The 14908-nt window shown below is 45.6% G+C and overlaps 2 protein-coding genes across 5 annotated transcripts; both read left to right on the plus strand.

Annotated features, from left to right (window-relative positions):
- The first annotated feature begins 355 nt into the window (after positions 1-355).
- On the plus strand, positions 356-6254 carry LOC117973963 (glutamine synthetase-like). 2 transcript variants are annotated; one of them, XM_058986709.1, is made up of 7 exons: positions 356-478; positions 1906-2079; positions 2624-2785; positions 3154-3300; positions 3831-3958; positions 4475-4674; positions 5358-6254. In XM_058986709.1, exons 2-7 carry the CDS (start codon positions 1914-1916, stop codon positions 5665-5667), a joined length of 1113 nt encoding a protein of 370 aa, XP_058842692.1. In that variant the 5' UTR covers positions 356-478; positions 1906-1913; the 3' UTR covers positions 5668-6254. The 2 variants fall into 2 exon arrangements, with proteins under 2 accessions (XP_058842692.1, XP_058842693.1); XM_058986710.1 differs by lacking the exon at positions 356-478 and adding an exon at positions 528-658.
- LOC117962296 (glutamine synthetase-like) lies at positions 377-12285 on the plus strand. 3 transcript variants are annotated; one of them, XM_058986711.1, is made up of 7 exons: positions 377-478; positions 8572-8745; positions 9302-9463; positions 9826-9972; positions 10479-10606; positions 11110-11309; positions 11830-12284. In XM_058986711.1, the coding sequence occupies exons 2-7, from the start codon at positions 8580-8582 to the stop codon at positions 12137-12139; spliced, it is 1113 nt and encodes a 370-aa protein (XP_058842694.1). In that variant the 5' UTR covers positions 377-478; positions 8572-8579; the 3' UTR covers positions 12140-12284. The 3 variants fall into 3 exon arrangements, with proteins under 3 accessions (XP_058842694.1, XP_058842696.1, XP_058842695.1); XM_058986713.1 differs by lacking the exon at positions 377-478 and adding an exon at positions 528-658 and having other exon boundaries at positions 11830-12285; XM_058986712.1 differs by lacking the exon at positions 377-478 and adding an exon at positions 7498-7578 and having other exon boundaries at positions 11830-12285.
- The last annotated feature ends 2623 nt before the right edge of the window (positions 12286-14908 follow it).

The raw sequence follows: 14908 nt of genomic DNA on the forward strand, positions 1-14908 counted from the left end.
AGGCGTGGAAATAAAGGTGTCTACTTCAGAGCACTTTCACGCGTTCCAGGTTTTAATAGGAGCTTGATTAGCCACAGTGTGTACAGGTGGTAACAAGCTTAGGTAACCCGATACAGGAAAGACAGGTTGGCATTCACCAATTAAAATAACAATGAGAAGGGTTTAGAAACTCGCCTTTGAAATGCAACCCTCCCCCCAAAAATTGCAATTTATCTATTGCAATCCAAAGAGGGTGGGGAAACACAAACCGGTCTACGCTTGTTTCTTTTGAAGTCAATTTAAAGCAGCTGGGACGGTCCAGAGGTGCTGATGTCAGTACTGCAGACCCGCCTGTGCCGGGTGTCGTCCTACCCAATAGAATCCCTCGTTGCATCATCAGACTCCTCGATAAATTCAAGCGCATTAGACTGGCCGCGGTGTGTTTGAGCTGGGATCAGGCGCTGTAGCTAGGTTGGCGTGCGATCTGTGTGCACCTTAGGTAAGCGGTTATTTCCTTCGGGTTTATTATCTTATTGCTTGTTAATGGTATTATGTGTTAATTATATATCATTGTTTTCAGTAGATACCAATTCAGGTTCTAATAATAAGTTTCTTGGATTTTAAAGTTTGTTTTAAGAAGGTCCAGCGTGGTTGCCGTGGATTTAAAACACGCTAAAAGGTAATGAAAGTCTATGGCGTCGAACAGTTAATAAACTACGTACTACTGTTCATTTTAACGGGTAAACTGCTTTCAATAAGGTATTATATACTAGTAACAAAAAAAAAAGCTGCCAGAAGACCTTAACTTTAGTTTTATGAAAATATTTCTATATGTGGTTAAGTGCACTGGCCTTTTTGGCAGTACAATGTTCAGCAGTTTAGACGTCATTACTTGGCACGGGTAACAATGTTTAAAATGTTTTTAGTGTGTGGGTGGGGAGGGTTATATCCTGAATTAATACAACTGGACAACGTAGTCGAGTACTATCAATTCAGACCCAGGACGTTCGCTTCATTCGAATAAGCGATAGGGTTTGTAGTTTTAAAGCAGAACTGCGTTGATTTTAGTTAGCAGCCTCTTTCACGGAACTAGACGGTCATGTTAACACGTGTACTGACCAGCCAGCTGCCCAGGGAGTTCAGAGGCTGCGACCCCTCGGGTCGAGGCAAAATAAACAGTAGATGTGAACTGTGGAGGAGTCACGTGAATAACGTGAAGTCCAGTGGTGGTGTGTGCACGCCACTGATCTGTGCGCTCGGTCTGTCTTCACGCCACTGGTCACGATACAGACGAGGCGCATTGTAAGGGAGTTGGGTTTAATATATACAGAGTGTGTGTATCTTAATTACAAAACTTAAGAGTTAAGACTCGTTTTCTTAAGATGTTTCTGTACATTAAAAAAATATAACAAATACAATCAAAGCCGTGAAACCTGCGAAGCAAAACATCATACCTTTTTAAATAAAGGTGAGACATCTCGTGGTAGACCATGACCATAAACTGAACACACAAACGCGTTGCGATTAATATACTGGCTGGAATTTAAACAGGTAATGGAAAAATAGCTCAAAGTCACAATCCACATAAAATCTTGCAATAAAAACCTGTTTCTAGGGTCAGGTGACTGTTGGCAACTTGTATTAGAGATAAGACAAACCAACCCAGCTGTGTGAATTTAACATGTTGGTATAATCCTCATCCTACTACTATATTAGTATGAAGATTGTGATGTTTTTTGGGGAGGCACTGTCTCCCTTGCCTCCTCGAAGGAGCCTCTACTGCTTCATACTCGGATGAAAACCACGCCCTGTCTTCGGGAGTTGTTATATCGTTAACTTTGTGACGTCATTGCTGTCTGATTCATCTTTTCAAACCTCAGGGTGTACCATGTATTGCAGTGTATGTATAAATCTCTTGTCCTGCAGGTTTGACGATGTCTGTGTCTGAGAGCTCCCTGCTGAACAAGGGCGTGAGGGATCAGTATATGAAGCTGCCGCAGGGGGTCCGGGTGCAGGTCACCTACGTGTGGATCGACGGCACGGGGGAGGGTCTCCGCTGCAAAACCAGAACGCTGGACAGCGAGCCCAAGTGCCTTGAGGGTGAGGAGGGGAGCTGCTGATCTCTCCTATACACTAGCAAAGCCATCTGCACACTAGCCTGCACCTTTTAATTGCTTTCTTTTTAGAACGAGGTCCAGAACAGGGTATAAAATTTACTGACGGGTTGGGTCTGGTCATCCAAACTGTCACTTTCCTGCTCAGAACAGTTGAGTCTCGGAATTCCTTGTGTACCTCGAGGGGTTATCAAAAAGCCTTGCATGCAAAGTGACAGTCCAAGCTGTATCTGTGGTGCTGCTTTTCACTGAAATGCTGGAGTGCTAACCAGTGTTTTAAAACCCAGTTTTATATTATTGCATGTCTATTGAGCGTGCCTATCCTGAATTAACACTGACCAAAACAATCTCTTTACACAAAGGGAGGGTGGAGGGGTGCGCCCCGGTAAGCATGTTAAGCACTTTGATAAAAATCCATAGCTATACAGCTCAAGTGCTTAATTCGGGAATGAAACATCTTCAAGTCGATTTGAAGACCTTTTAAAAAGTGCCGCCTGCTTTCTCATCTCATTGGGTTCTTCTCTTCCTAGATATTCCCGAGTGGAATTTCGATGGCTCCAGCACCTACCAGGCTGAGGGTTCGAACAGCGACATGTACCTGATCCCTGTGTGCATGTTCAGGGACCCCTTCATCCTGGATCCCAACAAGCTGGTGCTGTGTGAGGTGCTCAAGTACAACAGGAAACCTGCAGGTACCGCATGAGACGTCTGCAGAGGTTTTATACTTGAATCTTCAACAGAAAACTCTCTCCTTTAGTGTGCTGTTACTGTATGCACTATAATCTGCTAAATGTGTTTATAGCTCTAAGTGAGATTGTATGTTCAGCAGGATCAGCTTCTGAATATCACTTGCTGAGATGGAACCAGTGCCCCTGTGTACTGTCTTTTAGTAAAGATACTTAATGTGGTCACTGAAACCTCGCTTTGACTGCCTGTATTTCAGTGGTGACCAGTGCATGGTATGTTAAAAGGACTAAGGTGTCTACTGGCTTTAGCTCTACATTGTGCTCAGACAGACAGATCCATGATCCCTGTGTGTATCTTCTCTGTTTCCCCACAGAGACTAACCTGCGGATGCGGTGTAAGCAAGCGATGGATCTGGCTGCAGACTCGCACCCTTGGTTTGGGATGGAACAGGAGTACACCCTGCTGGGCATTAACAAGCACCCCTACGGCTGGCCGCAGAATGGCTTCCCGGGGCCCCAGGGTAAGGTGTGCCTGATGATGGCTTTGCATTCCATGGAACTTTATTCTAACTCTACAGCTGGCCAACTTTGTTTGTTTTTTACACATCGCCTACAATTTTTATGATTTAGAGATGTTTTATTTAACATGCAAACAAACTTCAATGATGCAAGTGTCTAACGGAAGCTGTAGTAATACAGTATTTCATGTTGGATTTTGTTTTTCGTTAAGTATATGGGGGGAGGGATGATGAAGCAAAGGGTGTGCATTCTATAGGGTGATGCAACTTTTGGCCACAGCTGTTGGCTCATCTTGCTGCACTGTAGCTTCTGCTTGGCTCTGTGGTTTTGTAACTGCAGTTGACTGCAAATGTCTTATTGGCTGAGCTATCGAAGGTCCTTTGTTTTAAGGAAGCCTGGTTTATAATGGAGCTATCCCTGGGTGTGCTGGTGATGCTATTTTTACATGCTGTGTGGATGTGTTTCCATGGTACCAACAGTGTGCTGGTTGTATCCATGCTGGATTGTGTCTGACATGCCTGGTCTCCTGCAGGTCCTTATTACTGTGGAGTGGGTGCTGACAAAGTGTACGGGAGAGACGTTGTGGAGTCTCACTACAAGGCCTGCATGTACGCAGGGGTCAAGATAGCTGGCTCTAATGCAGAGGTCATGCCATCCCAGGTAAGTGTGCCTGTTGCTGCTTTTGAATTGCCAAACATACATGATTCTAAACTTAAAAGACTTCAGTTTGCAAGTATAAGATGGAGGAATCGGGCTGTGCGGGGAAGATGGTTGAAATCCTCTGTAGCTGTCTTCCACTGCTAGTCCATATTGATATACAGGGTGGCCCATAAGAAGGGTTGATATTTTTAGGATGTGCTCTGTTAAATCAGGAGGCTTGCGCCCTATTGTCTATCTGCACCCTGCATTTATAGGTTTGCATGCTTTCCTCTTTGCTTAACTCTGTCCTTCTTGGTACTTTTTTTTTTTTTGTTTGTTTGTTAGATGGTAACATTAAGGGGTCTCGTATGTGCCAAACTAGTTTAAACGTGTTGTCTCCTGTCTCCCAAGGGTTAACCTTAATGCACAGACAGAATGAACACTTGTGCTTCCCTAGTATCATTTCTGAAGAGCTAAGCCTAGCCCAGCTGCAGTCCTGCACTCCTCTGTTATAACTGAGTGTCTGTTGGTTTTCAGTGGGAGTTCCAGGTGGGCCCCTCTGAAGGTATGGATATGGGGGATCACCTCTGGATGGCACGGTTCCTGCTGCACCGTGTGTGCGAGGATTTCGGGGTGGTTGCCACGCTGGACCCCAAACCCATCACCGGTAACTGGAACGGAGCGGGCTGCCACACCAACTTCAGCACCGAGGCCATGAGGAACAAGGGCGGACTCCAGTGAGTGCTGTAGCTACTGTAAAGGGCTGGAGGGGTTACAGTGCGCATGGATCTGTGTGTAACGATGGCATTGGCTGTGTTTCCCCCGTTCAAACTGTACATCACTCGAGGGTAATCTACCTGTTCATGCTACTGAACCCCGGAGAGAAACTGTTCTGTAACGATCAGGCTGCCATCCTGATACTAGCCCGTATCCAGCAAGAGACGCAAACAATAGAACAGCTTTTTTCCTTTGTGTTTCGGTAATGTCACGTCTGCCTCTGACCCCTGATGCTTAAAACATATTATTCACACCCAGTTAATTCTCTCTAGTGACGTGTGGCTGCCTGCCTCTGTCCCTTTAAGAGCTGCTGTTACCTTTTTTTGAGTGGTGGTTAAATTAAATTATTTTATTCTGTGAAATAAATTGTAGTGCAAATCGCTGAGTAAATATGTATTTGAAGTGTCTTGCATACAGAAGGAAATTGCATATGCGTAAATGGAGGTATTTATTCATCCAACTATCTTTTAAGAAGTACTGTTTGAGCCACTTTGTCTCTCCAGTCTCTAACCAGCGCGCTCTCTCTCTCTCTCTCTCTCTCTCTCTCTCTCTCTCTCTCTCTCTCTCTCTCTCTCTCTCTCTCTCTCTCTCTCTCTCTCTCTCTCTCTCTCTCTCTCTCTCTCTCTCTCTCTCTCTCTCTCAGGCACATTGAAGAAGCCATCGAGCGTCTGAGCAAGAGGCACGCCTTCCACATCAAGGCTTACGACCCCAAGGGAGGGGCTGACAACTCCCGCAGACTGACGGGCTTCCACGAGACCTCCAGTATCCACGACTTCTCCGCCGGCGTGGCCAACCGAGGGGCCAGCATCCGGATCCCGCGGCAGGTTGGGCAGGATGGCTGCGGCTACTTCGAGGACCGCCGCCCCTCCGCCAACTGCGACCCGTACGCAGTGACTGAAGCCATTATCCGCACCTGCGTCCTGAACGAGACCGGGGACCAGGATGCAGCCTGACTCCCTCCGTCCAGCACAGGGCTGGCAATGGCTCTACAGGGATCTGTGTTTTATTGTAGTGCCTGTTCTGAATGTTTGTTAGCTCAGCTGGGTTGAACCAACAAATCTGTCTTTTTGTGTTTTCTTTTGTTTTTGTTTTTAAATAGCTAATGGTTATTTATAAATTTGTTCTGAATTCCAATGGGTCAAAACTCCACTGGTCTAGTTTTAAGGCTTTTACTTTAGTTTCAAGATGCCTAATGCTAATCTGGTTTTAAAATGACATTGACGTTCTTCTGTGTAATTGTTTGTCTTTGTTCATTATGAGAACTCCACTTGTTCCTGTGTTTGCCTTGTCCCTTTCAATGGCCTTCTAGTTTTTTAATCTAAGCTATTGGCAGTGTAGAGGATGTAGTCCCCAGTACCTCATTTTAATGGTTAAACTTTTAGTTTTGTACAATGGTTAAACTTTGTCAAATTTCTGAATGGCTGCTCTCTCCCAGAGTTCATGTATAGTGAAAGGTTGTAGTAATGTTTGGCACTGTACTTTTTATATGAAGGTTTTGTGTGTTTAAATTTTATGAAATAAATGAACCTGGTCTAGCCGGTCAGTGTCTCTATAAACTCTGTGCATTGGGTTTTCAAACAGAATCTGTGGGGATTAAAATTGTCCACTAGATGGCGGTATGATACTGGTTTTACTCACATCCCTGAGGGGGAAGTGACCTAATGCGAGTGGAGAACACATGCAAATAAGAGGCTGCCGCCTAACCCGTCTGCAACACAAACTAATGTTGAGAGAAGCAGCCTTTTGACGTAAGCTGCTGCACTCATTAAAGCTGTGTGTAATGTCTGTAGACCAGTGTGGACTGGACCAGCTGAGATGCACTTTTCCAGCCTGGTTTCATGGTGTGTCTGGAAACGTAGCTGCGCTGTCTGCCAGACTAGAATCAGCTCCCAAAGGGGAAGTTCAGACTCTTCAGCAAAGACAATGGAAATAAAGGGCTAGTCCAGGGATGGAGAGCCTGCGTTCTGGAGAGCCTAGAAGCGTCTTCTAGCTTTCATTCTGCCCGAGTTCTCAATGACAATTCAACCAATTAGCTTCTTAATGAGGGAGGGAACTAAAATAGTTTCCCAGGTCTTTAGCCTTTTGAATTTTCAAAGCTAGTTGGGAAAACCTGTTGGATCGTGTCTCTCCAGGAGCAGGGTTGCAAATCCTTGGGCTAGTTGAATGGTTCCTGGCGCACATGCATTTCTGCAGATAAAGATGTGGTCTAGGGGCTGTTTTCTGTGTTGAATAAAGAAGCTACTCCTGATCAGATGAGTTGCAGGCTGAGGTGGCCAAGGCAATTCCCACCGCTAGGACCATGTCCTGGAGCCTGTGGGAACCATCAGCCCTGGACAGGGGAGATTCACCTCTTTGTGCTCCACACACACCTCCCATAGTATGTAAGATTGGGTTTATTTTTCATTTATTTACCCCCACCCCCAGAAATCCCCTTCTATTAATTTAAACAGTGGTCCTTGGGTCTGCATCTGGGCTCTATTGAATAGAAGCCAATATTCCAGGGATGGAAAGAAGACTCCTATTGCATAGTAGTTTAACCCTTTCCAGGTTTTAGATGAGCTTGATTAGCCCTTGTTTTATAGGTAACAAGTTCAGGTGTGTTATTAAACAATTTGTTCCAAAAAAAAAAAAAAAGTGTCAAATTTAGAATGAGAAGGATGCAAACCCCACCACCCCACCCCCAAATATTCATATTTCCTCCAGGTGTCCCGCTTACCCAATAGAATCCCTTTCTGCATCAGGCTGGTGGAGCAGGTACAGTATAAAATCCACTGGTTTATGTTAGTAGTGCAGTGAGAACAGTAATTCTAGTTAACGTTTCAGCTTACTTTATTTTGTTTGTCTGGCCAGCTGTTTTATCTCAGGTAAGTTCAACCCCACCCTATTTTTTAATTTCTTTATGATGCTATAGCTTCATGCTTGTTTAGTTTGTTCGTTTGTGGTTTTTCACTTATTACACATTTGGGGGTAGATATTAACGTGTGTTTGATCTCATTCAAGTTTTAGTAATGTCTTGGATTATAATTTTTAAAATGTGTGCGTTGGGTAAGTTTGATACTGAGAATAACTGGAATCCAGCGTGGTGGTCATGAGATTCATGAACACACTTTAATTCTCTGATTTTTAAACCATCTGTGGCATCAGAATCAGGAGTAAAATAATTGGGCATACTAAATAAAAAATAATAAAAATCTAAGGGAAAACAAACTGATGTTTTGCTTTATAACGTGAGAATAGGCCGGCATTGAGTTAGCAACCTCTTTCCCACAGGAGAGTCATGTTAGCACCTGCGAACAGATAGTTTAGGGGATGCAGAGTTGCGACCCCTCAGGTTTGGATAAAATGAACTTGAGTGTCACGTAGTACAAGTGTACCATGCATCGGTACTGCGGGTAGAGTTTCACAAGGGTGCTGTATGAGATGAGCTGACATCTACTCCACAAGAGAGCAGGCGTGGGAAGCCACTAGTGGGCTGACTGGCTGTTTAACTAGGAGATTTACCCATTGAGACTTGAAGCCTCATTTACAAGAAGGTCCTAGAAAACAACAGATGGATAGTTGCAAAGTACAAACAACACATTAAAAAACATGTCTGGTTCAAGGTTAACTGGCAGCATACAGAGATGTGTTAATGTGGACTACAGGAGAAGCATTGGCTGGAGGTTCTAAGCAATTCCCAAATGCGATATTTACACCAGAGACAGAAAGATTATCCGATGCCATCTTCATATTCTTCGGGAGTTGAAATGGCTCTAAGCTTTGATGTGACATCATTGCTGTCTGATGCAAATGATTTTATGATGGCAGTGTCACACGACTCTGTATTGCAGTGTGTGTATAAATCTCTTGTCCTGCAGGTTTGGCGATGTCTGTGTCTGAGAGCTCCCTGCTGAACAAGGGCGTGAGGGATCGGTATATGAAGCTGCCGCAGGGGGACCGGGTGCAGGTCACCTACGTGTGGATCGACGGCACGGGGGAGGGTCTCCGCTGCAAAACCAGAACGCTGGACAGCGAGCCCAAGTGCCTTGAGGGTGAGGAGGGGAGCTGCTGATCTCTCCTATACACTAGCAAAGCCATCTGCACACTAGCCTGCACCTTTTAATTGCTTTCTTTTTAGAACGAGGTCCAGAACAGGGTATAAAATTTACTGACGGGTTGGGTCTGGTCATCCAAACTATCAGTTTCCTGCTCAGAACACTTGAGTCTCGGAATTCCTTGTGTAGCTCGAGGGGTTATCAAAAAGCCTTGCATGCAAAGTGACAGTCCAAGCTGTATCTGTGGTGCTGCTTTTCACTGAAATGCTGGAGTGCTAACCAGTGTTTTAAAACCCAGTTTTTAGACTCTTGCTATATTATTGCATGTCTATTGAGCGTGCCTATCCTGAATTAACACTGACCAAAACAATCTCTTTACACAAAGGGAGGGTGGAGGGGTGCGCCCCGGTAAGCATGTTAAGCACTTTGATAAAAATCCATAGCTATACAGCTCAAGTGCTGAATTCGGGAATGAAACATCTTCAAGTCGATTTGAAGACCTTTTAAAAAGTGCCGCCTGCTTTCTCATCTCATTGGGTTCTTCTCTTCCTAGATATTCCCGAGTGGAATTTCGATGGCTCCAGCACCTACCAGGCTGAGGGTTCGAACAGCGACATGTACCTGATCCCTGTGTGCATGTTCAGGGACCCCTTCATCCTGGATCCCAACAAGCTGGTGCTGTGTGAGGTGCTCAAGTACAACAGGAAACCTGCAGGTACCGCACGAGACCTCTGCAGAGGTTTTAAACTTGAGTCTTCATCAGAAAACTCTCTCCTTTAGTGTGCTGTTACTGTATGCACTATAATCTGCTAAATGTGTTTATAGCTCTAAGTGAGCTTTGAGCTACTGAAGACCTGTGTATTGTATGTTCAGCAGGATCAGCTTCTGAATATCACTTGCTCAGATGGAACCAGTGCCCCTGTGTACTGTCTTTTAGTAAAGACTGCCTGTGTTTCAGTGGTGACCAGTGCATGGTATGTTAAAAGGACTAAGGTGTCTACTGGCTTTAGCTCCACATTGTGCTCAGACTGAGACAGATCCATGATCCCTGTGTGTATCTTCTCTGTTTCCCCACAGAGACTAACCTGCGGATGCGGTGTAAGCAGGCGATGGATCTGGCTGCAGACTCGCACCCCTGGTTCGGGATGGAACAGGAGTACACCCTGCTGGGCATTAACAAGCACCCCTACGGCTGGCCGCAGAATGACTTCCCGGGGCCCCAGGGTAAGGTGTTCCTGCTGATGGCTTTGCATTCCATTTGTTTTGTTTAACATGCAAACAAAAACTTCAATGATATTGCAAGTGTCTAACGGAAGCTGTAGTAATACAGTATTTCATGTTGGATTTTGTTTTTCGTTAAGTATATGGGGGGAGGGATGATGAAGCAGGGAGTGCATTCTATAGGCTGATGCAACTTTTGGCCACAGCTGTTGGCTCATCTTGCTGCACTGTAGCTTCTGCTTGGCTCTGTGGTTTTGTAACTGCAGTTGACTCTTAGATGTACAGTGGCTTTTGTGTCAACACCTCAACTCTCTACAGCAGTTTAAATGTCTTATTGGCTGAGCTATCTAAGGTCCTTTGTTTTAAGGAAGTCTGGTTTATAATGGAGCTATCCCTGGGTGTGCTGGTGATGCTATTTTTACATGCTGTGTGGATGTGTTTCCATGGTACCGACAGTGTGCTGGTTGTATCCATGCTGGATTGTGTCTGACATGCCTGGTCTCCTGCAGGTCCTTATTACTGTGGAGTGGGTGCTGACAAAGTGTACGGGAGAGATGTTGTGGAGTCGCACTACAAGGCCTGCATGTACGCAGGGGTCAAGATAGCTGGCTCTAATGCAGAGGCCATGCCATCCCAGGTAAGTGTGGCTGTTGCTGCTTTTGAATTGCCAAACATACATGATTCTAAACTTAAAAGACTTCAGTTTGCAAGTATAAGATGGAGAAATCGGACTGTGGGGGAAGATGGTTGAAATCCTCTGTAGCTGCCTTCCACTGCTAATCCATATTGATATACAGGGTGGCCCATAAGAAGGGTTGATATTTTTAGGATGTGCTCTGTTAAATCAGGAGGTTTACGCCCTATTGTCTATCTGAACCCTGCATTTATAGGTTTGCATGCTTTCCTCTTTGCTTAACTCTGTCCTTTTTGGTACTTTTTTTTTGTTTGTTTGTTAGATGGTAAGGGGTCTCCTATGTGCCAAACTAGTTTAAACGTGTCATCTCCTGTCTCCCAAGGGTTAACCTTAATGCACAGACAGAATGAACACTTGTGCTTCCCTAGTATCATTTCTGAAGAGCTAAGCCTAGCCCAGCTGCAGTCCTGCACTCCTGTTATAATTGAGTGTCTGTTGGTTTTCAGTGGGAGTTCCAGGTGGGCCCCTCTGAAGGTATGGATATGGGGGATCACCTCTGGATGGCACGGTTTCTGCTGCACCATGTGTGCGAGGATTTCGGGGTGGTCGCTACACTGGACCCCAAACCCATCACCGGCGACTGGTTCGGAGCGGGCTGCCACACCAACTTCAGCACCGAGGCCATGAGGAACAAGGGCGGACTCCAGTGAGTGCTGTAGCTACTGTAAAGGGCTGGAGGGGTTACAGTGCGCATGGATCTGTGTGTAACGATGGCATTGGCTGTGTTTCCCCCGTTCAAACTGTACATCACTCGAGGGTAATCTACCTGTTCATGCTACTGAACCCCGGAGAGAAACTGTTCTGTAACGATCAGGCTTTCGGTAATGTCACGTCTGCCTCTGACCCCTGATGCTTAAAACATATTATTCACACCCAGTTAATTCTCTCTAGTGATGTGTGGCTGCCTGCCTCTCTGTCCCTTTTTAAGAGCTGCTGTTACCTTTTTTTGAGTGGTGGTTAAATTAAATTATTTTATTCTGTGAAATAAATTGTAGTGCAAATCGCTGAGTAAATATGTATTTGGAGTGTCTTGCATACAGAAGGAAATCGCATATACATAAATGGAGGTATTTATTCATCCAACTGTCTTTTAAGAAGTACTGTTTGAGCCACTTTGTCTCTCCAGTCTCTAACCAGCTCTCTCTCTCTCTCTCTCACTCTCTCAGACATAATGAAGAAGCCATCGAGCGTCTGAGCAAGAGGCACGCCTTCCACATCAAGGCTTACGACCCCAAGGGAGGGGCTGACAACTCCCGCAGACTGACGGGCTTCCACGAGACCTCCAGTATCCACGACTTCTCCACCGGCGTGGCCAACCAAGGGGCCAGCATCCGGATCCCGCGGCAGGTTGGGCAGGACGGCAGCGGCTACTTCGAGGACCGCCGCCCCTCCGCCAACTGCGACCCGTACGCAGTGACTGAAGCCATTATCCGCACCTGCGTCCTGAACGAGACCGGAGACCAGGATGCAGCCTGACTCCCTCCGTCCAGCACAGGGCTGGCAATGGCTCTACAGGGATCTGTGTTTTATTGTAGTGCCTGTTCTGAATGTTTGTTAGCTCAGCTGGGTTGAACCAACAAATCTGTCTTGTGTATTAAATCTATATCTTATTTAAATGACTCTTTTCTTTGTCCAAGAGTTTTAACGCATAATCTGAAAATGTTGTTTCAATAAGATTAATGTTTTGAACTGTACTTCAGTATAAAAATCATTATTTGTATTGATTTATTAGGATCGTGTTCACTTTAATTTATGAAATAAATACAACGGCTGCCGTTTCAAGTACAGAAGTGGTGCGGCCAGTCGGTGTGTCTAGAACTCCCAAGAATGCCGTGGGCGGGGCATTCTTTTAAAACAGTTACTGTACTGGGATTTTTGCCCTGGTACGTGTGATTAAAAATCGTCCACTAGATGGCAGTGTATGATAATGGTTCCACTCAGCAGGAGCCCTGAGTTAAAGCTAATTTGGCTGGTCTCTCCTCCCATTGGGGGGGGGGGGGGGTGACGTCATTATTCTGTGAAAGCAGCCACTCTGTTTGACTCCATCAGTAGTTTTGAGTGTTTGTTACTGTAACCCTGACCCTGAGCTGTCAGACAGGCTCTCCCACAGCAGACACCAATGCAGTAACTGTCGACATGGTAATGACTGTTGCTGAATGACTAATAACTGGGTCGCCCCAGTTCCGGTGGAGTGTTATTCTGTGATTGTGGAGAGGGGGGGCAGTGTTCTGGTGTGACCCCCTCCCCCGGTGTGAGGAGGAGCCTTCAGTGAATAAGTGATAAGATCTCTGATTTCAGGGTTTATTGTATAATAAAGCAATGCTGAATCTGACAGTGTTTAAATGTGTGTTTCTAATCGAGACCTGCTGGATTGCTCTGCAGTCTTTAGACACACCTGGTCTGCTTGTGGATAAATAGTGCTCTCGTTTCTAAAGCATGTTCGAGGGCTGTTCTGTAAACTGCAAGGCAAACCCTACTGCCAAAGCGCCATTCTGTCTTTTAATAAGTTAATAAGAGCAGGTTAAGCTGTCTTTTAATTGCAACACTGTGATGTAGGGTTGGTTTGTCTTCTACGGCGCTGTGCTTTAAAGATGCAGGGTGTTTTTTGAATATCAGTATGGGTGATTTCTTTGTCAAGCAATCCAGAGCCTAAAATAAGACTTACTCCCCTGGGTCCTCCATGGTGATGTGATAGTTGCCGTGCCAACCCAAAGCCTCCCGGCTTTCACGGCAACTTATATTTGGTAACTTGAACGCACTCTATAATAAAACGTGACATTTACGGCGACAGAGGAGGGGTGTTTCTGGGAACCGCCTCTTCCTGAATCTTCATGAACGCATCACTTTAGCAAACTGATTAAAAAAAAATGATACTCTGGATGACGGAGAGTGAGAGAAGTATCCCAGCGTTCGGAAGAACATGGTCACCACGGTGAAGCCCTGTAACCAAAGCTACCCGTGCAAAGCATCCAACCCTCTTCGCTGTGGAACTGCACAGAGAGGCGCTTTGTAGAAAGACCCGGGAGAAGGCTACAGGATGGGAGCTTTGTCTTCATTCTTTTGTAATGTGAGTGCCACCATGGGGAACAATGACCTTATAAAATGAGCAGAATCACACAGGTGGGTCTACACAGGATGCGATACTCGTGGAAAATATAGGAACGTGGCCATAGACGAGAATATGGTAGTTCCATTAAAGGTGAAATAACTTTGTAAATATTAAAAAGAGGATTATAAGCACCCAGCTTCAGATCAGGACAAAGCTCTTTGAAATGTACTGGTGTGTGTGTTTTTGTTTTTCTCAATTCACATGGTCAGGCCTCCCGTTGCCAGCAGATTATTTACAATAACAGCAACACCAGCACTGTCTCAGCGTGGCAGGCAACATTCCTACCCAATGCATCATCCCCTTGGAATGGCTTTTGCCTTTGTCAGCTCAGGGAAGAACAGGAGAAGCAAGAGGGTAGTCAGACCCCCCCCCCCCCCCCCCAAAAAAAAAAAATAACACGCAAACACATATATACAAAACATGCCAGCACACACACATACACATACACACACACACAAGCACAGATCTGAACAAGCACACACAAAGGCAATGCAAATAACTCTTACTGTCACCTTGTCATCTTTTTTTTTTTTTTTCACCACCTGATTGAATCTGTGTCATACACAAGCAGCCCCACAGATAGGCACTGACCTGGACTCAGGGCGGATTCAGTGGAGGGAAGACGGGTTTGCGTGCCTCTATAACGAAGCAGCACCACAATGAATGCCACTGAGGAGGTCTGACCATGAACCCCCTGACCGGACCAGCCTGGGAGGCCTTCCGAGTGTTCCACAAGGTCGCGTGAAACATCAGCCACGTGTTCATTCTTGGATACACCTGGCCACCAAATCCACTGTCTTGCCTATCGTGACTGAAAGGAACTTGAAACAGGGAGATGCAGCTTTTATAAGGCTCTTAACAATAACACCTCACCTCCCGTTAGCCCAACAGCTTCGCAAGCCCTTTGTAGCTTTGTTGTAGTTTTCCAAACGTTTCGTTCATTTTGTCTTCAGCGCATTGCCTAACCCTCAGCCGCCCTATAAACTGGATTACTGTGCTCCGAGTATGAGTAACGTTCTGCGGCCTGCACAGCGCAGCATTACTGTAAGCACAACCACACGCAAGCTATCCCTGCATTACGCTTTTATTAAGGCTAGCTGCTAATTAACATTGGCTGCCCGTCGCTTTGGCTCAGG

This window comes from Acipenser ruthenus, chromosome 15 (genome assembly GCF_902713425.1).
Source record: "Acipenser ruthenus chromosome 15, fAciRut3.2 maternal haplotype, whole genome shotgun sequence".
NCBI classification, from domain to species: Eukaryota; Metazoa; Chordata; class Actinopteri; order Acipenseriformes; family Acipenseridae; genus Acipenser; species Acipenser ruthenus.